At 33.0% G+C, this 24753-nt stretch overlaps 1 protein-coding gene across 7 annotated transcripts in view; it reads left to right on the forward strand.

Annotated features, from left to right (window-relative positions):
• Positions 1 to 24753, forward strand: part of CFAP20DC (CFAP20 domain containing) — a 214337-nt gene that overhangs the window by 75913 nt on the left and 113671 nt on the right. For all 7 annotated transcript variants that reach the window (XM_036218854.1, XM_016131665.2, XM_036218849.1 and 4 more), the window contains exons 5-6: positions 8602 to 8716; positions 23665 to 23821. In XM_036218854.1, coding sequence (XP_036074747.1) covers positions 8602 to 8716; positions 23665 to 23821 — 272 coding nt within the window. The remainder of the gene's footprint in view (positions 1 to 8601; positions 8717 to 23664; positions 23822 to 24753) is intronic.

A 24753-nucleotide genomic window follows, 5' to 3' on the forward strand; every position in this document is an offset into this window, starting at 1 on the left:
TTTTATTGCTTTCTTTTTTGTGCTTCACAGATGTTGTGTTTTTACAAATTGAAGGCAGGGCCTCCAGCAAAAAGATTACAACTCGCTGAAGGCTCAGATGATAGTTAGCACTTTTCAGCAGTAAGGTATTTTTTAATTAAGATACTTTTTTTAGACATAATGCTATTGCACGCAGCAGACTATAGTATAGTGTAAACATACCTTCTATATAAACTTGGAAACCAAAAAATTTGTGTGACTTGCGTTATTGCGATATTCACTTTATTATGGTGGTCTGGAACCACACCCACAATATCTCCAAGGTATGCCTGTACCTGAGAGAGTATCACTCACCCAAAGAGAGCTGTTACATTTATAGCTTATGTGACATTTTCAAGGGAGCCATGTTACATATTGTATGGATTCCAGGTTTGTGAACCATAAGCAATAACAGACAGCTCTGGCATATTCTGCAAAAAGCATTTTATTAAGGACTTACTCCCTAATAAATACCATTAGTGTGTTTGCCATAAGGTCAAGTTATGTTTACATGGAGCTTTAACTAGTTAACTTTCTTTTCTGGAATGCCCTTTAATAAAGGAAGGAGAATAGATTGCAGACCTGCTACTCACCCTTTCCTTCCTAGTAAGCATGCAACTTTCAAAATCACTAAGCCAGGTAACTACTATCCTCTGGAATTTTCAGATAAGACTTGGAAATAATTTACCTCAATTCCTCTACTTGATCTCTTTAGATAGAATCCTGGCTGTGCCTCATACTTGCTCTAAAACCTTGAACAAATGGCTTAATGTCTCTGAGCCTCTCACTACATTGGAAGATGTAAATATTACATCATATATCAAAGACTTGTTGGGAGTAATAAATGAATTAACACTGGTGAAATGGTGTGCAGGTTCTGGTACATGGTAGGGATTTAATGTTGCTCTTCCATTTCCCATGCATTTCTGTTTATAATTATAGTCTTGATATCTCCCCTATTGATATCTTCTTGGTATCTCATGTTAAGACTCCCCCAAACCACCACTGACTTTATTCTGTAATTCCACTCATTGTGATATTTTCCTGGTTTCTCTGAAACCCCCTAGTTTTAGTCTTGAATTCTTTATTATATAAGGTCTGACATGAGCAGAGAATGCATAGAGGAATGCGATTAAAGGTGATATTAGAGTAGTGGCCAAGGGTCAGATTTTGGAGGTTCTTGAATAACAAGCTAAGGAATTTGGACTTTATTTCATAGACTATAGGATGCCAAAGAAGAAATTGGAGCCAAAGGGTGACATTCAGTCCCCATGGCTGATCCATATGAAGAATAGGCCAAGAGATAAAAGGTTGGAAGTAGAGACACTAATAAGTAGGTTATTTAAAGCAAAAAAAAAAAAAAAAAAAAATGACCTGAATTAGCATGTAACTGTAGAAAACCAAAGGAACAGATGTGAAACTACAAGAATGTGACTTTGACAGGATTTGACGGGTAATTGGATTGGTGAAGCCCAGATGTTCAGAACAGAGAATAATCAGTGATTCTCAGGGGTCCTCACTAATAACTAAGACAACTGTGAATAACTATATGAGGCCTATGGTGAGATAGTAAAGTGATCCCAAGAACCAGGAAATGTACACACAGACACACACACAGTAGGATTCTTAGCCATTAGTTTTTAAATATTTTGTTCAGAGGAGCTAAGATTATCCTATTATGGATGTTTATAGGTACTCCCTGCCTCAAAAGAAAGTAAGGATGTTAAGAATGTAGATACTAAAATCTGAGTTTAACTTTAGATTCTGCTAGATATTTTACTTTGGAAAAGTCACCTAACCTTACTAAGCTTTAGTTTCCTAATCTGTCAAACAGAAGATACATTGGAACGTTTATGGGAGGATTAAGCTAGATAATGCATATAGAATGCTTAATACAGTCTTGGCGTATAGAAAATGTTCAATAAACATATGATAACTTTGGGGGGAATGTATGCTTTAGTTACTGAAGTCTAAATCACTTGTTTTGATTATATGCTAAGCAAACAACCTTCTGATACTTGATAGATTTTTTTTCCTTTAGATGAATTACCACATTCCAGAAGTTTACACTTCAGTTTTTTCTAGTTTTGAGATCATCCTTTCAGGAGGCTTTACATGGGATCATGGTTAGAAGGCATGTGTTTGTGACCCAGAATGAATTCCTAAATGGAGCAGGAAACAGTTCTAAAAGAGTGATAAAGGGAGAGCAGAGAAAGGGTATGTGATTTTCATCATATAAACAAGTATTGTACTGAAAGTGTTTGGCTGTGGTTCTGCAAGGATAGAAACCAGGGCACTCTTGCTAGCAGTGACTGACAAGTAGTGGTCACATGGTCACTCAGCATAAACAAATGAAAGAGTTTCAACCTGGTATAGTACTGGACATAGAATTGTATCACAGAAATGACAGTGGATTTTAAAGAGATAAGTTTTAACACTTGTCTCTGCTGCTTACTAGCTGTGTATCCATGGACCAGTAGCTTCCTTAGTTTCTAGAGTTTAGTTTCCCCATCTATAAAGTAGAGAATGAACATAATACCTTCAGGGAAGGATTTTGTAAGACTTAATAAGATAATATCTGTAAAATGTGCTAAAAACAGCTAAAGAATTGGTTATTTTCCTCCTACAGGAAATAGTACTAAAGTATGATATGATTTCCACATTTTAGCTACTTTCGTATCTCTAGTACCTTGTATTGTGCTGTAAGGCATTGACTGAAAGTTAGTTGACTGGATTAATGAATCAGAAGAAAAATTTAAGCAGGGGACCATGAAGTCAAGCCACTCCTAATGATGATAAGCTACAAAGTAGTACTCTCCATGTAAGTTGCTAAAATGGAACAGAAGTATTGGTTGTCGTAGTGGAAGAGGTTTAGGTTTAGATTAAATTTTACTCTCTAGATAGATATTTAAAATCACCCAGAATGATGGCAGAAAAGGAAATTATAATACAAGTACCAGAATTGCCCCAAAATATGAAGGAATGTCCTAAAGATCAATAGATGATAGATCAGTGTTGAGTAGACTTAAAAGAAAATAGTTTTTACTCTTTCAAAGTGTTAGCATCAAGGAAATGTAAGTGTATATAGACTATTTACCAGTTATATTCTGAGTTGTACAGGCTTATTACATTTTTTTTTAAAAGAGGAAACTTTACAAGGTATGTTCTCTGACCACAGTGGAATTAAATTAAAAATCTATAGCAATGCAATCTATAGAAAAGACCATACTGTTTGGAAATTAAAGAGCACACTTCTAAGTAACCCAAAATCTAAAGAAGAAACCACATGGGAAATTAGAAAATATTTCAAACTGAATAAATACTAAAATACAACATATTAGAATTTGTGGGAACCAGCTAACATAATGCTTAGAGAAAAGCTTATAATGTTTGTATGAGAAAAGAGAAAGGTTTAAAATTAATGTTCTAACTTTCCATCCTAAGAAGCTGGGGTAAGGAGGTGGGGGCAGCAGGGAGGGGGAGGGAGGCAAGGACAAATTAAACCCAAAGTAAGTAGAAGGAAAGAAATAATAAAAATAAAGTCAATTGAAAACAAAGAATAGAGAAATTTTACAAAGCCAAAAGTTGTTTTTTTAAAAAGATAAACTTGACAAACCATAGCAGGATTGATTAGTAAAAAAAAAGAAAGAAATCACAAATCACCAATTTCAGGAATGAGAGAGGGAATACCACTACAGATTCTACTGATGTTAAAGAGATAATGAAGGGAATAATGTGGACAACTTTATGGCAATAAACTCAGCAACTTTAAGTGAAAATCATAATTTACTAAAACTGAAACAAAAAAAAGTTAGAAATGTGACTAGCCCTATAATCTATTAAAGAAATTGAATTTGTAACCATAATCTCCCCACAAAGAAAACTTCAGAGATAGATGAATTCTATTAACATTTAAAGAATAACTAGCACTATTATAAACAAAGTTTCAAACAATACAGGAGGAGGAAACACTTCCCAGATCACTTTACAGAACTAACTTAACGCTGTTATCAAAACCTGACATAGATAAGAAAATTACAGACCATGTCCCTCATGAACATATGTGTAAAAATCCTCAACAAAATGCTAGTACAATTGAAATTTACATCAAGAATACAAGGTTGGTTTCACACTTGAGATCAGTGTAATTTAACAGATGGATGGAAAGAATAAAGGAGAAAATCAATAGGATCATCTTAATCACTACAGAAAAATCATTTGATAAAATTTCATACTCTTTTATTATTTAAAAAAAAAACTCTCAAAGAACTAGAAGTAGAAGAGAACATCCTTAATCTGATAAAGGAAACCTTCATGTGACATATTTAATAGAAACATGGTGAACACTTGCCCCCTACGATCAAGAACAAGGTAAGGTTCTGTACTCATCACTTCTATATAGAACATGCTGGAGATCCTAGCCAGTACAGTAATGAAAACAAAAAGGTAAAGATTGAAAAAAGCAGAAGTAAAAGTCTTTATTTACCGAAGACATGATTATTTATGTAGAAAATCTTTAAGAACCTACAAAACAACTACTAGTACTCATGAGTGAACTAAGCAAGGTCACAGGAAACAAAGTCTATGTGAAAAAAAATGATGGTATTTCTACATACAAATAGCATTTGGCTGGTAAATGATATTTTATAATTCATTTTCATATCAGAAAACAAAATACCTAGGAATAAATTTAACAGAAGATGAGTAAGACTTCTAAATTGAAAACTATAAAATATTGGGAAAGAAATTAAACAAAGACTAAATAAATGGAGAGATATGTAAGTTGATTGGAAGACTCAATATTGTTCTTCCCAAATTGATCTATAGATTCAACACAATCCAAGTTAAATTTTCAACCTATTAATAGACAATAATAAGTAGATCTTAAAAATTGTATAGAAAAGCGAGGGCCAAACAAACTTTGAACAAAACCAAGTTGAAGTCTTTTTTTGTTTAGTTTTAAGACTTACTATAAATCTACAATTATCAAGGCAGCATGACATTGGTATAAGAATGGATAAATAGCTCAGTGAAATAAATGGATCAATAAAGTCCAGAAATAGATCTACAGATACCTATAGTCAGTTGATTTTCCACAAAGTGACAAGGCATTTAAGTGAGGAAAGGAGTCTTTAACAAATGGTGCTGTGACAACTGGATAAACATACACTAAGAAATAGACCCACAACCACTACTATCTCACACAATGCACAGAAATTACTTAGGGATGGATTAGAGAGTAAATGTAAAAATTAAAACTATAAATATGTAGAAAGAAACATAGGGAGGTATTTCTGCACCTTTTGACTAGACGAGGATCTTTTTAGGACATAGGAAGTACTACTATAAATAATGATAACCTGGACTTCATGAAAATTAAAAACTGCTAATCAAAAGTCATCATTAAGCAATAAGTTAATCTAGATAAAGCATATATGACTTTCTGTGTACTATTTTTGATATTATTCCCTAAGTTAGTAATTATTTCCAAATAAAAGTTTTTTAAAAAGATATTAAGGTAATTGGTAAGAAAATAGTCATAATACCTATATCTGACAAAGAACATGTATTCAAAATATATAAAGAACTTTAACAATTATAAGAAAACAACCCAATAAAAATTAAGTAAAAGACTTAACCAGGTACTCCACAAGATATACTAGTAAATACCTATTAAAGTATTTAATGCCATTATTCATAAGAGAAATAGAAATAAAATCACAGTGGTATCCATTTCATACCCAATAAAACTAGCAAACAATGAAGTCTGATAGTACCAAAAGTTGGTGAGGATATGGAACCACCATAACTGCTTTGGAGAATTGTTTTTATAAGGTTATGTATATACTCCAATGACCCAGTACTCTCATTTCTAATTATCAAGAGAATGAAAATACATGTCCACAAGCTTTTACATACAGGTTTTCATAAGAAACCAGAATTGGAAATAAATATTCTTCAACAGGAAAATGGTTAAATGAGTTGTATAGCCATACAAGACTCAGCACTTTAAAAAAAAAAAAAAAAAGAAAGAAAGAACTATTGGTATATACTACAACATGGATGAGTTTCAAAAATATCATGTTAAGTGAAAGATGCCAATTACAAAAGAATATGTTGTATAACCATTCCACTTATAAGAAATTCAAGAACAGACAAAACTTATCCATGATGATAGAAATCAGGAGTGAATATTGAATTAAAGGAGCCAGGAGGCAACTTTCTAGGGTGATGGAAATGTTCTATATTTTGATCGAAGTGATGATTACATGTGTGTTTACGTTTATGTAAAAAACATGAGATTGTATACTGAAATCTGCATTTCGATTACACAAATTTTACCCCAATAAAGAAATAAAAGAGAACATATCCATTTATCATGCAGGATCATAGTTGACTCACTAATGTCTTCCTATTATAAACAATAAATTTATAAACCCCTTACCTTGTCGTAAAAACTCTGCATGATTTGGCTGTTGCCTACCATTTCTACTTCATGTCTCTCCCTATTTTATGTCCCTTCCTTACTTACTAGGTCCTACTCCTGCTGGTTTTACTCTCTAAAGATGTCATTTCTTGATACTTTCTAGTTCAGTCTCGCATTTGTTTTTTTCATTGCATTTATGATACTTGTATGTGTCTCTTTATACTTTTTTCAGCTGCCTTTTCCACTAGTATAGAACTCCAAAAGGGTAGAGACCTAGCCTTTTTTTTTTTTTAATGTAGTATTTCTCAATGTATTCCTAGGATATTACTTGGCTCAGTAAATATTGAACATGTGAATGGAAGGAATAAATGAACAAATGTTCCTATTATTCCATATGTTGATTAAGTGGTAATATACTCATGTTCCTGTTTGGAGTTTGAGCTTTACCTAATTCAAATTAAAATGACATAGTCTTATCCCTAAAAGTAAAGCAAACCTTGAATAAAACTGTCTCAAATGAGTTTTTGGTTAATACAACCAAACTTTTTGTTTGATACAAAGGAACTTTTTTTCTCTTTTCCTTTCTAGAATCTCTCTATAGTCTTTCCTTCTATTCTCTAATTAAAACTTTTACAGAAGAGACCTAATAGAATTACTTACAACAATGCTTTCCAAATATATTTGATCCTGTACTCTCTGTTGGTAACATGTTTGAGCATCCCAACCACATGGGTACATTTATTTATTTGAAAAAAATATAAACAGTTGCCGTACTACTATATAATGAAATGTTCTCAGAAGTAACATTTTAAAAGAATGGGATGAAAGATAGTTTTAATTTTTTCCTCCTGCCCCTCAGCAGATGGTTGTGTAACACCCCTCTTCCCCATGTGCTCATCTCACTTTGAAGACACTGCCTTGGGGCAAATGTTATACTGCATTTACTTAAACGCCTAAATATAAAACTACAGTTGTGTTAACACTTTGCATTTTAAACTTTACCTCTAACTATAAATTTAAAGACTTAATTTCTTTTTAAATGAATTTATAGCATCATTTTGTGCCAGGTAGGGTAGAATTTGTAGCTCTGTGGCATACTCTGAAATTATCTCATCTAATTTTTACTGTACTTCTTAACATTGTTCAGTGATAGTTTTCTACAGAAAAATGTATACAGCATTTTAGAGACAGGAAATAATGAGATTTAAAAAGTGAGAAGGGAAGGCAAGAAAGGGCTACTGAAAAGGCTTTGTTGATTTTTTTTAAAAAGGTAATTACATTATAAATATTGGTAGCAGTGTATTTGAATGAAATGTCTCCTTGGGGGATTGCTAATTGTAGAAAATTAACAGTTAGTACATGTAGAGAAGGTTGCTAAAATAGGGGCAAAAATCACCATTCCTCAATAGAAAGATAGCCTTTCAGGAATCATCAATTCTGCAGTATAGCAGCCTAGACAGGTTTGGGGATTTTAAGCCTGCTGTGTTACCTCTGAGACTTAAAGGAAGCAGAACATAAAAATGAGCCTCTATTAATTTGAAGCAAACCTAATCTTTGTGATCATGGCTGTGGTCTAAATCTATTAAAGATGTTCAAATTCAGTGTCCTTGGTATCACTGTGAGTTGACCTGAATAGTAAGCAATAAACTTGTGTATTATAATTCTGGTTCGAAGGTAGGTGCTAGGAAGTGAAACTGACAGTGTTTTGTGTCTGTCTCTAAGACTAAAAGCCTATTTAAAATGACAGGTGCATTTTTAGGGAAAGAAATTCATAATGTTTTCCTATTTAGTAGGTGACAGTATGTCCCAAGATGACAGAAGCTTAAGGGGCTGGAACAGCATGGTTATTAAAGGCAAGCAGTTTCTCAGTTCATACAAATTGAAATATTTTTCATATGCTAGAAGACTGTGGAAGTCTTGTAAAAGTACTGAAATAAATTAGCATATTAAGTGAATTTATACATTCCAGCTTGTGAGCACTTTGAATTTAAGGAAGAAATTGTATTACTTCTTGAAGAAAAAGGCATTTCTTAAATCCTGTGTTTGATCTCCCTGTTGGGAAGGGCCTATATGATAAATTATATCATTTCGACGATTATTCAGAGATGTGGTTGTTATATTGATAGAAATCTTTCTCTCTCCTTTCCTTTTTTCAGAATTACTGATTTAAGGAACATCAAAAGAAGATTGTACTTATCAACGGTACATAAAGAATTGTCCTCGACCCCTCTTCATGCAAAAATCCCACTTTTCATGATCAAGCGCAAAATTGTAAGTGTCACATGAATGTTGCTTAAAATTAAATTAAAATTAAATTCAACTTAGCAAATATTAATTATAGGCCTAGTCTGTATATAAGGCACTTTGTTAAGTACTATGATGATATAAAAATGAATAAAATTCATGCTCTTCTTTTCCCTCTCATGAAAACGCTTAAAATCTACTTGGTAGGAGAATATAATTATTTGAATATCAAGAATATCACCAAAACTATAATGAGAAGAAGCACGGTGGAGGGGGAAGATGCTATTGGTACTGCGAAAGGGAAAGACATTCATCTGATTTTATGATAAGGAAAGGCTACCTGAAAGGGATTGCATTTAGCATGGATTTTGAAGGACTCTAAGATTTCAACAGGTAGAGATGGGAAGCCAAACATTTCAAACAGAAGTAATAGCCTGGAGGCTAGAAATTGGTGTGTGTTTGGAGAACAGCAAATAATTGGATCATCGTTGCCATATTTAAAAAAAGAATTAGCCTTAAGGAAAATCAGTCCTACAATATAACAGTCTGTGATAGATTGGGAGATTTGATGCTTGTTGTGTAAACTCTGAACATATAATGTAAGTAGGTAAGCAATAGATTTCAGGCCAAGAGGCTTAGGCTTAATATGACTGACTAGTCTTTCTCAAACTTCAGTCGTTTCAATACCTCTCTCATGACTTCCGTGTTCACATGCTACCAGTTCCAACATATACTTAATACTTTCCTTTAAATTGACTCTCTTCGGGAGGACTTAAATAAATTGATTTTAAAAGAAAACTTTAGCCACTTACCCATATGCAAAAATGCCAATGTAAGGAATGAAGGCTCATGAAAAATCAAGTAAATGTGACAATGACAAAGAAAATTAAAGAAACTCTAATAACGATCTTAAAGAAATAGAGATCTTTCAGACAAAAGATTCAGAATAATCCTCTTTAAGAAGTTTGGTGAGCTTCAAGAATACAGAGACAACTAAATGAAATTAAGAAAGCAATGCATGAACAAAATGAAAAGTTTAACAAAGAAATCAAAACTATCCAAAACACCAAACAAAAATTCTAAAGGTTAAAAAACAATAACTGAACTGAAGCGTTCTATAGAGAGCTTCAAAAGTAGATTCAGCTATATAAAAGAAAGAATCAATGACCTGGAAAATAGGACAATTGAAATTATCCAGTCAGATGAGTAAAAACAAAGAAGAATGGAAAAGAGTGAAGAATGTCTAAGGGAATTATGAGACCAATGAAAAGAAACAATAATGGCATTATGAGAATCCCAGAAGAAAAAGAGAAAGGGAAAGTGACAGAAAATATATTTAAAGCAATAATGCCTGACAACTTTACAAATTTGGGGGTAGAAATAGACATCCAGGTCCAAGAGGCCTGAAAAGGACTACACAGAGATCCATCATAATTAAATTGTCAGAAATCAAAGAAAGAATTTTTAAAACAGCAAGAGAAAAGAGAGAAGTTACATACCAGGAATCCCCATAAGACTATGAGCAGATTTTTCAACAAAAATTATTCATGTCAGAAGAGAATATGGTGACATTTTCAAAATACTGGGGAAAAAAACTGGCAACCAAGAATACTGTACTTGATAAAGTTGTACTTCAGAAATGGAGGGATAAATATTTTCCTGAACAAACAAACACTGAGAAATTCATTACTACCAGACCTGCCTTACAAGAAATGCTAAAGGGAGTTCTTTGAGTGGAAATATGGGACACTAATTAACATCATAAAGATATAAAACTAACTGGTAATGATAAATATATAGTCAAGTTGGATTCTAAAATAGGGTAGTGGTGGTGCATAATTCATTTACAACTCTAGTTTAAAAGTTAAACAAACATAGTAAAAAATAACCATGACTACAATAACCTGTTACTAGTTACACAATATAAAAAATATAAATTGTGATATCAATAACCCAAAATGAGAGGGAGAGGAAAAGTAAAAGTGTAAAGCTTAGGAATTCTATTGAAGTTAAGTTGTTATTAGTTTAAAACAGGGTCTTATAATTTTAACATATTTTATATATGGTTCATAATAACCAGAAGGGAAAAACCTGTAGTAATCACATGAAAGAACATGATAAAGAAGTCAAAGCGTACTGATGCAACAAGATATCAAAATACAAAGACAGCAGGATAAGAAACAAGGAACAAAACAATCAGAAAACAGCAAAATGTCAATAGTAACTTCTTATCAATAATTACTTTAAATGAAAACAGATTAAATTCTGCAATCAAAAGACATAGAATGGCTGAATGGATTGAAAAAAAAAGGTCAATGATATTCTGCCTATAAGACACTCTCTTTAGCCTTAAATGCACACAAACTGAGAGTGAAGGGATGGAAAACGCATTTAAAGCAAATGGTAACGAAAATAAAGCAGAGGTAGCTATACTTATATCAGACAAATACACTTTAAACTAAAAATGATAATAGAAAAGGTTATTATATAATGATAAAGGGGTTAATACATCAAGAAGATAAACAATTATAAATATTTATGCAGCCAAAATCAGAGGTCCTAAATACATAAAAACTAACAGAGCTAAAAATAGAAATAAACAATACAATAAGAGTTGGGGCTTTAATACTCCACTATCAACAATGGATAGATCATTCAGATAGAGAATTAATAAGGAAACAGCAAATTTGAACACTAGAACATTTTGTCTGATAACAGCAGAACACATATTCTTCTCTAGTATACATGGAACATTTTCTAGGATAGATATATTTGGCCACAAAACAGCCTTAGCTAATTCAAGAAGACTGAAATCATACCAGTCATACCTCTGACCACAATGATATGAAACTAGAAATCAGTAACAAGAAACTTAGAAAATTCACAAATACGTGGAAATTAAACAACACTCCCCGATCAACCAACAGATCAAAGAAGAAATTTAAGGGAAAATAAAAAAGTTTCTTAAGACAAACAAAAATGGAAACACAACATACCAAAATTTGTGTCAGACAAACAATGGAAACACAACACACCAAAACAAAAGTCGTAGAGGGAAATTTATATCCATAAATGCCTACATTAAAAAGTGAGAAAGAGCCCAAGTAAATAACATAACTCTATGATTTAAGGAACTAGAAAAAGAAAACAAACTGAGTTCAGTTAGCAGAAAGAAGGGATATAGTAAAGGTCAGAGCAGAAATAAATGAAATCAAGCACAGGAAAATGGTGGAAAAGATTAAGCAAACTAAGATAAACAAAATCAACAAGCCTTTGGCTAGATTAACTAATGGAAAAAGAGAGAGGACCCAGATAAACAAATTTTAATGAAAAGGGAGATATTACAGCTGATATCACAGAAATACAACGAATCTTAAGAGGCTACTATAAACAACTATACACCAACAAACTGGACATCCTAGAAGAAATGAAAAAAATATTTAGAAGCATACAAACTACCAAGACTGAATGAGAAAGAAGTAGAAAGTCGGAATAGACTGATTACTAATGAGGAGATTGAAATGGTAATCCAAATCTCCCAATAAATAAAATCCCAGGACCAGATGGCTTCACTTGGAAATTTTACCAAACATTTAAAGAATTAACAACAATCCTTCTCAAACTCTTCCAAAAAACTGAAGAGGAGGAAACACTCCAAATTCATTTTATGAAGCCAACATCACCTTGATACCAAAGCGAAAGGATGACATTAGCAGAGAAAAAAACTACAGACCAGTATCCCTGGTGAATATAGATATCTCAGTAAAATACTAGCGAACTGAATTCAGCACATTAAAAGTATTATTCACCATGATCAAGGGGATTTATATTTGGGATGCAAGGATGGTTCCACATACTCAAATCAATCAATGTGATACATCACATTAATAGAAAGAAAGAAAAAATTATATAATCATTTTAGTAGATGCAGAATGAGAAGTTCTAGATAGTTTCGCCATAAATATCTTTGCCACAAGCATTTTTACCACAAGTGTTTTCACCACAGACATTTTTGCTGCACAACTAATTGCCTGTAAGGCAATTTTACTATAAAAAATAACTGGTTGACAGTTTGGTTTCATTTCTCTACTGAGAAAGTTCTCACTGTACTCCCCTTTTTACATGATATAGATGTTAACTAGATCATGCACTATCCTCCATTGACAAAATTCTCGCAGTACTTCCATTTTCTATTATGTAAATCCATTTTATATTATGTAAGTCACACTGTATACTATACTGGAAAATGATAGTATATCAATTTTTGCAATTTTCCCTTGAGCACAGTCATCCCTCCCACCCATCAAAACTGAAAGTTTACCAAGCTATAGAAAATACGAAAGAGGCAGATCTAATTCAGTCTTTGAAACCATTAATTATGTATTCTTTAGTTGGAAACCGATACCTTTCTTAATGAAGGAAAATATTTTAGTGAAAAAAGTGTGACACTGAAAAGACAAATCAACAAACAAAAAAATATATATGACTAAAATACTTCAAAGACAATGTACTTTATTTTTCGCACTAAAGTCTTTTTAATTTATTGACTTTTCATGTTTCATTACGTCCTCTTTAATGTCCCTTTTTTATTTTTTGTTCTTTTATCTTTTATGATGAAATTGCCTTATAGCCAATGCTTGCAGCAAAGATGTTTATGTTGAAAGTATCTGACATGGAAAAAGCATCTGATAAAATTCAACATCCATTCACAATAAAAAAAAACTTAACAATTTAGGTATAGAAGGAACATACCTCAACATAATAAATGTCATATATGATAAGCTCACAACTAATGTCATACTTAGTGGGGAAAGGTTAAAAGCTTTTCCTCTAAGATCAGGAACATGACAAGGGTGCCCATTCTCACCACTCCTATTCAACATAGTCCTGAAAGTCCTTTCCAGAGCACTTAGACAAGAAAGTAAAATGAAAGACATCATAATTGAAAAGGAAAAAGAAAAATTGTCTGTATTTGCAGATGACATGATTTTATATTTAGAAAATCCTAAAAACTCCACACATGAAAAAACTATCAGCTCTAATTAACAAATTTATTATAATTTTAGGATACAAAATTTACATACAAAAATCAGTAACATTTCTTTACTGTATCAACAAATTATCTAGAAAAATAAATAAATCCCATTTATACTAGCATCAAAAATAATAAAACACTTAGGAATAAACTTAACCAAGGAGGTTAAAGATCTCTACTCTGAAAACTACAAGACAATGATGAAAAAATACATCTGTGTTTCTATCCAAAAGATTTGAAAACATTTATTCATAAAAATATATGAACTCTTATGTTCGTTCCAGCATTATTCATGGTGACCAAGACATGGAAACAACCAAAGCGTTCTTTGATAGATGATTGGATGAAGAAGATATGTTGCATATATACATAATGAGATACTGTGTGTGTGTGTGTGTGTGTGTGTGTGTGTATACTCTGCCATAAGAAAAGATGAAATACTGCCATTTGTGACAATATGAATGGATCTTGAGAATATCATGCTAAAAGAAGTAAGTCAGATTTAAAAAAAAGTGGAGAACTATATGATTTCACTCATATGTGGAATATAAAACTGGAAGCTACGAACAAGATAAACAATCCAAAATTTATGGACACAGAAAACAGTATAGTGCTTACTAGAGGGAAAGTGGAGAAGGGGAAGGTAGAAAAGGGTAAAGGGGGCCAAATATATGACAATGGAAGGAGATTTGACTTTGGGTGATTAACACACAATGTAATATACAGATGATGTATTATAGAATTGTACACTTGAAACCTATATGATTTTATTAACCAATGTCACCCCGATAAATTTAATTTAAAAAGAAATCAAAGAAGACACAAATCCATGTTCATGGATTGGAAGAATTAAGTCTTAAAATGTCTATACTACCATCTATGGATCTAATGCAATCCTTATCAAGATTCCAATGGCATTTTTTACAGAAGCAGAAAAAACAATCATAAAATATATATGATACCACCAAAGACCCTGAATAGCCAAAGTAATTCTGAGAAATAAGAGCAAAGTGAGAGGTATTATACTTCCTGATTTCAAGTTAATACTATAAAGCTATTGTAATCAAAACAGTATGGTGCTGGCATAAAACAGACAAATAGATCAGATAGATCAGTAGACTTTCTGAAGAAGGGGATGCCTAAGCTGGGCCTTAAAGGAATTGGAGTTAATCAGATAAAGTGAGGGAAGTATTACTAGACCAGAAAGAGCAGCATTAAAAGTAACTGCATGATTATCAATATCATTGACTGTATTCCGTGTGCTATACTTTATATCCCTGTGACTCTTTTTATAACCAGCAATTTGTACTTCTTAATCCCTTGTATCTCTTAACCCAGCTCCCCAACACCTCTTATATCTGGCTACTATCAATTTCTTTCATGTATCTATTAGTTTGTTTCTGTTTTGTTCATTGGGATGATCACTTTGTAAGGTATATAAATGTCTAATCACTGTTATACACCTGAAACTAATATATACTGTATATCGACCATAGTTGAAAAATAAATTAAATTAAAAAAAAAAAAAAGTATCTGCATGAGGTGTGCAGGCAAGTCCAGTAATCCAGTGTTGCTGAACAGAGACCAAGATAATAAGGAAGTGGTAAGGCCATACAGGTAAGCAGGGGCAACTTCCTGATAGGCCTGTATTTTTAGCTGGGGAGACTGGACTTTTATTTCTTAGATGATAGGGAGCCATTGAAGGGCTTGCAGCAGCACAATGTGACATGGTCACATTTGCACTTTAGATAGAATATCATTTTGAAAGATGGGTGGGAAAGATAAAAATGGAGACCCATAGGACCAGTTAAAACCACTGCAATTGTCACAAGAAAGTAAGCTCCATGAGAGCAGGGGTTTTGTCTCATTGTATCTCTCTTGTATTAGCAGCACCTTTACCAGTACCTGGTTTCTCTTATTTATTTAAGATTATTTTCCAAGAATTCAAATATGTCAGTGGGTGGGTGGGTGGGCGGTTGGATGGATGGATGGGTAGATGGGTGGGTAAATATAGGTAAGAGTGATGAGGTCCTAAAGTTAGAAAATAGAAATTAAGATACAGAGTAGGGAACAAAGATGAAAATTAACTAAAAATAACTAAAAGTTTTAATTGAAGATTAATTAGATGTTAGAAATAAAAATAAGGAATGTCAAGAGTGACTCTCAGGTTTCTAATGTAGATGCTTGGTATTACAACCAATATATAGAAAAAATCCAGGAGAAAGATTAGACTTAGAGAAGATGAAAGTGTTGATTAAGGAGTGGGCACATTCAGATTGAGAATTTTGGATATAAATGCATGTTAAGAGTCCTAGGAAGAGGTGTGGCCTGGGTATTTGGGCTTCTTCAGCACAGTCATGAGAATGGATAAAATTGCCTGAAGAGAGAGTTCAGAACAGCAACAACACAAAAGAGAATAGAGGAGAAAATGCAAGAACCTACTTGATATTAAGGGATAGGTAAAGGAAGCAGAATCCATAAAGGAGACCGAGCAACAATGAGAAAGTAATATCAATCAGAGTGAAATATTGTGGAAGCCAAGTGAGTTTTAATAAGGGAGAACAGTCAAGATATGAAAGTATTTGAGGGATGTGGCAATCAGGTGGCCATAAGTAACTTCAGTAAGTTTTGGTATATCAGGGAAGAGGCAGGGCAGTAGGCTAAGAAAATGGAAGCTGAAGACATCAACTAGTATATATGCCTACTGAAAGATACACTATCTCTTTCAGTAGACGTGTATACTGGGCCTGGTGTTCAAGTAGATATAAGTAAAGGAGAGGAATCACAGATAATTTTGAGGTTTTGAGTATGCAAAATTTGGAAATTGGGGCTAGACTGTGGAATAAATTTATGGTTTCTCCTTGTAGTGTAATATTTTTAAAATTCATTTAGCATGAAACATTTATAAATGCGCAAAGATTAAATTCAAATGCCCCAGTTATTAAAGTTAAATCATTTAAGACATTAAGGAAATACCTTTACGCCTTAAAAATAAAATCGTATTCATCCTCTTATGTTTAGGTATTGATATCTTTATTTATCTAAGATTATTTAGAGTTTAGCATTATTTTCAAAGAATTCAATCATATGTCAGACCAACACAGTATTGTGTGTGGTTAATAAATCAAATTTGTCATTACCTTGCTTTTGTGAGTTGTCACTTTTGTCAGTTAACTAACAGAAGTTTCTGAATATTTTATTAAAATCTAAAGTGATCATTCTGTAAATGGCTATAATCCACAGTATACTCTTCATCCAGTGACATTTGTAGGAATACAGTATTTGAAAATAAAATACTATTTTTTATTGCAAGTAAACCTTTCTGAGATAGGAAGTTAAGTTAACTAAATGATCTTTCATATTTAGTAGATGAGCCTGAATATATGCTAGCAGTGCCAGGTACCTAATGACATAAGAAATTTACTATTTCAGCATATATATCTATATATATCTATATATATATATATATATGTATGTGTGTGTGTGTGTATATATATATATATATATATATATATATATATATATCCGTAATAGCTTCTGTGGGGCAGTGTTCTATAACTTATTCATCTACCTCATCTGACTGCCTCCTCCCCATGAGATTGTTCAACAAGGAATATAAAAGAAAAGAGATGCAGGCAAGAAAGTTACATGTAGTTGTTAACAAAAAAAAAAATCTTGGTGTGAAGAAATTATGATGCTCAGTATCTTAATTGACTTCAGCTCATGCTTAATTTAAAAAAGCAAAACAGTCATAACATTTCTAGAACTTACATTCTGAATGTGGTTGAATCTAGAAAGAATTGCTCACTTGCATTTGAGACCATCCTAAGCAATAAGCAAGGATAAGGTATTTGTTTCTAAAGTGGTTTCCATTCCAGTGAGATCATCAAGTTATTAACTACATGTAATCTGTTCTAATTATTCTATATTTTGTTAAATATAAACATGTTAATTATATGTGGAGGTTAAGAGCATGGCATCTGAGTTCTGACACTAGTTATGTGACCTTGTATAAGTTCTTGCATTCATTTTCCTCATCTATAAAATGCAGACATTATGAGGCATACATAGTATTAAGATTGTTGTGGATATTAACATGAGTTAATAAACATATGACTTTTAGAACAATGCCTGACATGACCAAATTCTACATAAAGATTATAGCTCCAATTTGCTCTTCAGGTGCTACATCTTCCAGAAAGCTGTTATCTCCTCTCTCTGAATTAGATATTTTAGATACAGCTTATCATTGTCATTCACAATCATAATCCTTAAAACACTTCTTTATCCTGTACTTTAATCATATTTTCTTATCTATCTCCCCCTTTAGACTTACAAGCCTGTCTTATTTGGCTTTTATCTCTAATCTCTATAAGTACGTAACACATAGAAAGTGCTCAATAAATGTAGGTTGAACAAATTGACAAATATTAATGTGCCTTTTGACATAGGAAATAAATTAATGTTTGTCGTGGACAAATTATATAAGCTTTAAATGTGGTAATTCCAGAAATATCCAGGTATTCAAACAAATATTAAGAAATTCAGTTCTAAAACTTGCTTTCATTTCCATCAGTTGTTTCTTCCCAATCCAAGAGAGGCTATGGCAACAGAGAGCTTTTCCTTTCCACTGCTAATATAATTTTGTTCCAGTAAGCCCTTATTGAATTAAAGCTGAGCCATGTTTTAAAGGAAATTTCTATGGAGAGCAGCAAGATGACAGAGTACTCCATCCATTCAAAATATCATCTCTAGGATCCTTCCTGGTGTTGGTGTGATGTTGGTCCCAGTTCTCTGCTTTTTGCCAACACTAAATACTTCTCTCTGCTTTTTCGGAAGTAGATATTTTGGTAGTAAACCTCGAAATACAATATTTTAAAAGCATTTCAGCTAAAATTTATAAATCAAAAGTTTTCAACACTCAGTCTGCAGAGCAAGCAGTTAGCTTTAGCTGAAAGGTAACCGAACAGTTTTAGTGAAGTTTAGTCCTCTCCACTCATAAGACATTCAGGGACCCTTGGATCCTTCCTATGCACTCATTTAAGTTATTTGCCTGTCCCCACTAGGCATATAGTTCGCAACCCTGATTTAGAGGATAATTGCCAAATGGTCTACTTTGCCTTTGTTCTTTAGCTAAAACCTTTCCCTAGCCAGAGGCAGCAAATAAAGTTAATATTCTTATAACTACATCAATATGAATATTTATTTATAGGCCACTTAATATTCCAGTTAACATTAAATGTTCAAAATTTCAAATAAAAAATTGTATTTTTCATGTTATTTTTAATTATGAGGATTCACTTTACCATTTACATTACAACATTTTATACTTTTGACTTAGGTTTTCAATGGCAAGAATAACCATCAGATCAAACAATAGAGACAGCCACTTAATCAAGAATCACTAAAATCAATCTTTCTTCTTCCTTAAAATAATTTCACTTAGTTGATGATAGTATCAGTTACTGGAGAGTGATTGGAAGATCGATGAAGCCAAAAAGGTAGAAGAGTCTGTCAGTGCAGTGTCTCAGGCTTCAGAGAGGATAGAGCATACCTTATCCCCAATGCCACTCTACTCCATGGACTCAAAATAGGGGTCTATGGAAGCATTCATGAACTCCAAAATTGAAGAGAAAGTAGTATCTCAGAGAAAAACCAGGTTTCAGTAAAGGTAAGTTGTGTAGGACCCTTAGAAAAATATAGAGAGTATAAGTACTTTTCAGTAGTAAGGATTTTAGAGGGTGCATGGTAAGGGATAGTTGAGGAGCACAGTGTAAGGGATAGCAAGAAAAAGATGGGCCTGCTATTTCAGAAAGAGAGCACTTGCTCAATGGTGAGTGGGAATTGAGAGGTAAGGAACAATTGCTCAACAGATATAATGATGATACTTCTATAAGGAACTTGCCTTTTCTTGGTTCAGCCAAGAGCTGCAGCTCTGGCAGCCCTAATCTCTCTTCCTGAACTCCCCTCTTTTTATAGGACTTACCATGATTTGCTTTTCTTGGGGAAAAGATTTTAATACAGTAGTAATATAGGTAATTGTTTCTCCTGACCATGTAGATATAAAATTGGTATTTTAATCTCTGCCTATTCCATTTGATAAACACAATATAATGGTGATAGCAATGAATAAGGCCATTGCAAGCAGATTTTCTTTTGAGAAATTAAAAGTAACATGAAAAATTATTTTAAAATTCAGTAAATATCTTAAAACTGTTATCATTTTAGGAGCATGAAAACAGAATGAGGTTCTAAAATACTGGGAAGAGATGTACTTTAGGAATTGCTAGGTTATGAAATTGTGGTTTTTTGGTTTTTGTTTCTTTTTAGAAAGACAGTAATGGTGAGAGATCTGCGCTATTATAACTCAGACTCTACATTGGCAAAATGAATCCAATTATCTTCAGAGCTTTCATACAGTAATGGCATGGGAGACCAAACAGTGCTGGGACATCCAAGAACTTGTTATTGCATGCATTTCAGTGCGCACGCATATGTGTGTGTGTTTTCAAAGAATATATCATCCTTTCAACAGTTTAATAAAGCCATGTTGCCAAAACATTAATCAGTAAAAACTAGAAATTCATGCTTTAAATCATTCTTTTACACTTTGCCAGTCAATTTTTTCTTGCAAAATTCTGTGCTGGAACTAAGTAACGTAACGTCTCTTATTAATCCAAGTAACAAACTAAACAGAACTACCTTTTCTCTATCAGATTACTATCTTTCTGATGCAAACTTCTTAAGGACCCATCATAATGAATATTTTGGGCTAAGAGCTCTTTGCTACAAATAAAATGATTAGAAATCAAGAAAAATATCAAAAAGGGGATTTAAAGAATGGATACACCAAGAATAATGAAAATAATATAAAGAACAACTGCAATTTATATAATCCACTTGTTGATAGTAGAAAGCTTTTACTCTTTCTGAAACTTCAGAAAATATTACAGCATTTATATGAATAATGAGTTATTTGTTGAAGCTTATGAAAATTGTAACTTTTATAAATATCAGATAAACCAAAAAATAATTTCTATTTCCTCTTGCCAAACTTTGTGAAAGTTTTTCCCAGTCTTTTTCAGGAACTACTTTGATATGTATTTCTAAGAGATGAATTCACCAAATAAGTTAACAGTTTTCACACATTTTTAGGGTTTGTTGAATGATTATAAAATGAAAAAGTGAAAGTATGTGTGTAGGAATGTATGTACATACAGGTCTTCATATATTAACACACATACATGTGTACCACTATTTGATGAGTATTTTCCATGAAGCATGAGTCCAGGCAGAGGGAATAAAAGCAGACTGTGATGGATGAGAAAAGTGTGTAGTAATTAAGGGCCTGGTTTCCTGGAACTCAGTTTTTGGAGAAGGGGGAAGCCAGTTCCCAAGACAGTTGATAGGGTCCAATGGGGCGTTCAAGTGCAGCCAGCTGGGGTGTTCATAGAAGAAGAGAATAAAAGAGCAGGGCCCTAAAAAGAAAGCACTGCATGTCCACGTGCCTTCCTGGGCCTGGAAACTCTTTTTCATTGTTCACAACCTATAAACTTTTCCTGGATCTAGGAAGATTTAGATTCAAAGAAAAAAAAAGGTAATTAAAACAGCAATTATTAACTCTAGAAATACAAAGAAGTTGTATAAGGAAAGGAAGGTAATCATAGAGCATCATTTGGCTCAGTTGTGTACAATATTTACATAGTCACAATAAAGAAAACAATATGAATTTTGAGGGAAAAAAATGAGAAATAATTGTCTAGGGAGGATGAAGTCGGGGAAGTAGTATATGTAAGTGAGCTAAGTCTTATCTACCATAATAGGAAGTCAGTAGATAACATCTAAGATTGATGAATCAACACATATTGTTTAAAAGTAGAGAGAGAAAAACTGTTAAGAGTTGACATTATGATTAGAGGAATGGAAGATGACAAGGAATTCATTTTGTATAAAAGTTTTGGCACTATTTGGCTTATATATCCATATAATATCATGATATGTTTTTTAAATGTCTTTTAAAAGAAGCCTTTCCTGAATCTCCCCACCCTCCTACCTTGAGCTCCCTCTGAACTAACTATATGTAATAAATGCAAAATGTCTGTCTCCCTTCCAGATTCGAAGGTCTGGCATTCATTCCTATATCCCTTGAGCCAAGCCCAATGTCAGACACTTGATAAGTGCTTAACACCTGTGGGAAAGAATGGATGAATGCAATTACTGATGGTACAAACCAGCTGAATGATTGGAATTGGAACATAATGTTAATTAAGTCTTTTAGGAATATGAACCATGTTTATAACAATAATAATATTGCTAATGTGATAATAATGTAAATAATTATTATTGGATAGCTAGAAACTCTAATACCTCTATCCTCTATAACCTGGATTTTACCAAGCGTTTCACTCTATGACATGCCTACTGAATTTGTCCCTTACGTTCTACTTCCTTCTAACCAGATCCTCCTCACTTTATGCTTAACTGATTGACAGAGACTAACTGGTCTTTCGATGACTCAGTTTGTCTCCACTATAACTTCAGCCTTTCTCCACAGACCACCTCTACCATCGCAAAACACTCTTGCATCAGGGTTAGTCCAAACTTCCCAATACTCTGTCACATTCTCCTTCAAGAACCACAGTGACACTTTACTGTCTGGAGTGCAAGGTTCTCTTCCTGATCTTCCAGCATCTCCAGAACTTGGCCTCATTGGCCAACCCTATGTTTCTTCCCACAACTCCCAAGAGCTCACTAGCCTACTTACTGGTCAAGCCATTCTCCTTATTACATCACACTCAGTCCTACTTTCTACCTTTTATTACACTGAACTCCTTTTCCCAAAAAAGACCAGAGCATCCCTGTGGCCTGGGAATATAATTTTATCATTGAGATAGCTACAGAGAAAATAATCTTCACAAATTTAATCAATAATTTACTGCAATCTCTTTTACTTTTCTACTGTGGAAACAACTTCAGCTTTACCTCCATATTAAAATCAACATTACTAAATAGAATCTGCCTTTAAAATGACATTTTATTTTAATGAATGAATTTTATTTTATTTTATTTCAGTGAATATAGCATTCAATTTTGATAGATTAATAAAATAGATCTTGTATAAACCGTGCTTCTAAACAAATAATGGAGGAACCTGATGTTTTAAAAGAAACACAATTTTAAGTATTGCTTTTCCTTTAATTTCAAAAATTATTTTCCTTGCTTTTTTTTCTGCAACCTTAAATATGTCTCAATTGCTTACTAAATGATTATTTTCTCTTTTTCTTTAACTCAGTCTGACCACTTAGAGAATTAATTTGATGAAGCATGGAGGGATCTAATTGTTTAATGGGCAGAAATTAGTCCCTGCAAGAGTACTTTAAAAACTGGCAAATACCGTGCATAATTACAGATTCTTTAGAAGAATCTATTTCTGTAAAATAGTTTAATTGGTTATAAGTAGACAGCACTGGCCACAATTTAAACCCAGCTTCTAATTTCATTCATGCTTTTTTTTTTCTTTAACAAATCTAAATATCTAATTAATTGTGATAAAATTAGTCCCCTTGAATGACCAATTGGCTACTTATCTCTGATTTTTAAGATTTAAGTGGTCTAATGCACCTGCAATTAGCTTCCCACTAGCATACTACCTACATAATCTAGTTCTTTCCCAAAGTTGTCAAAGCCTTGTCTCATGATGGGAACTCTGTAGTTAGATGACTAATGTATAGTTTAGATTATGGTGATTTCTTGGAAGAGCCACGGTAATCCTTCAGAAAATTAAAGCCAAGGCAGAGATAGACTTGCCTAAAGAGAAAAATTGGTATGGGGCTGGTTGATCCAGATAATTGCCTCAACCTGCTGGACTTTGCACATACAGATGGCTTGTTTATTTATGTAGTTATAGGAAATACTTATTCTTTCCTATTCTTTATTTTAGTGGTGCAATCTATGCATTGACTTGGTGGCATTTACCAGTGAAATATTCAAGGGAGCAGTTTTCCAGTCATTGGATGGAATTATTGTCTCAGCTAACTGTAAACTACGGAAGATCTTCACTTTAAAATCTAAGCCTCAAGATACTGCTGATAAAGATGGTATGTTCAAGTTGCTATTAAGATTTTTTAATTCTCCAATATATATGCTTTTAAAATTAGACATTCCTTTGGAGAATATGAACACATGGTTGTGTTTTCTTTAATTTTATTTTGTTATTCTGTTTTACGTGAAAAGAATACTTAACATGAGATCTATCTTCTTAATAAATGTTTAAATATACAATATATAATGGTTGACTACAGGTACAATGTTGTACAGAAGATCTCTAGAGTGTATTCATCTTTCCTGAAACTTTATGCTCATTGATTAATAACCCTATCTCTCTTTCCCCAGCCTCTGGCAACTCTGATTCCATGAATTTGACTATTTTAGTACCTCATATAAGGAGAATCATATGGTATTTGTCTGTGTCATTCTTTACTTTGGATCCATGTTTAATTTCACTGTAGCTGAATGTCCCAAAGACTATATATAACTATATATATATATATATAAAACAAATGACATATTATATATATGATTATATATATATGGTTACATTTCTTTATTGTTTATGGTAGCACTTACCATCTAAATTAGTCAAGTGTTTTAGTTGTAAGCAATAGAATCTTCTCTAGGTAATTGAAAAATAAGTATTTAAGGAATAGAATCTCATAGAATCTCAAGGAGATCCAGAAAGTCAGGCTTGGAAGCTACAGCCAAGAACAAACCCAGCCCCTGCCACAAGACTGCTCCAAGGAAGACTCCAATAACTACTGTTACTGGGCAAAGACATCATAAGTCACACTAAATTCTTAGGTTCCAGAATTTCTATTACTACTGCTCCTGAAAATTGGATGTCTTCTTCTCTGCCACCCTTGCCAGAAGTGGATTTCTTGTTGTTGTTTCTTTCTACTGAACAAAGACTGACATGGCTGTGTAATTTGTAGTGCCTAGGTCACATGCTGCAAGGAAGGCTGGCAAAGCAAAT

This window comes from Rousettus aegyptiacus, unplaced genomic scaffold (genome assembly GCF_014176215.1).
Source record: "Rousettus aegyptiacus isolate mRouAeg1 unplaced genomic scaffold, mRouAeg1.p scaffold_m13_p_4, whole genome shotgun sequence".
Lineage (NCBI taxonomy): Eukaryota > Metazoa > Chordata > Mammalia > Chiroptera > Pteropodidae > Rousettus > Rousettus aegyptiacus.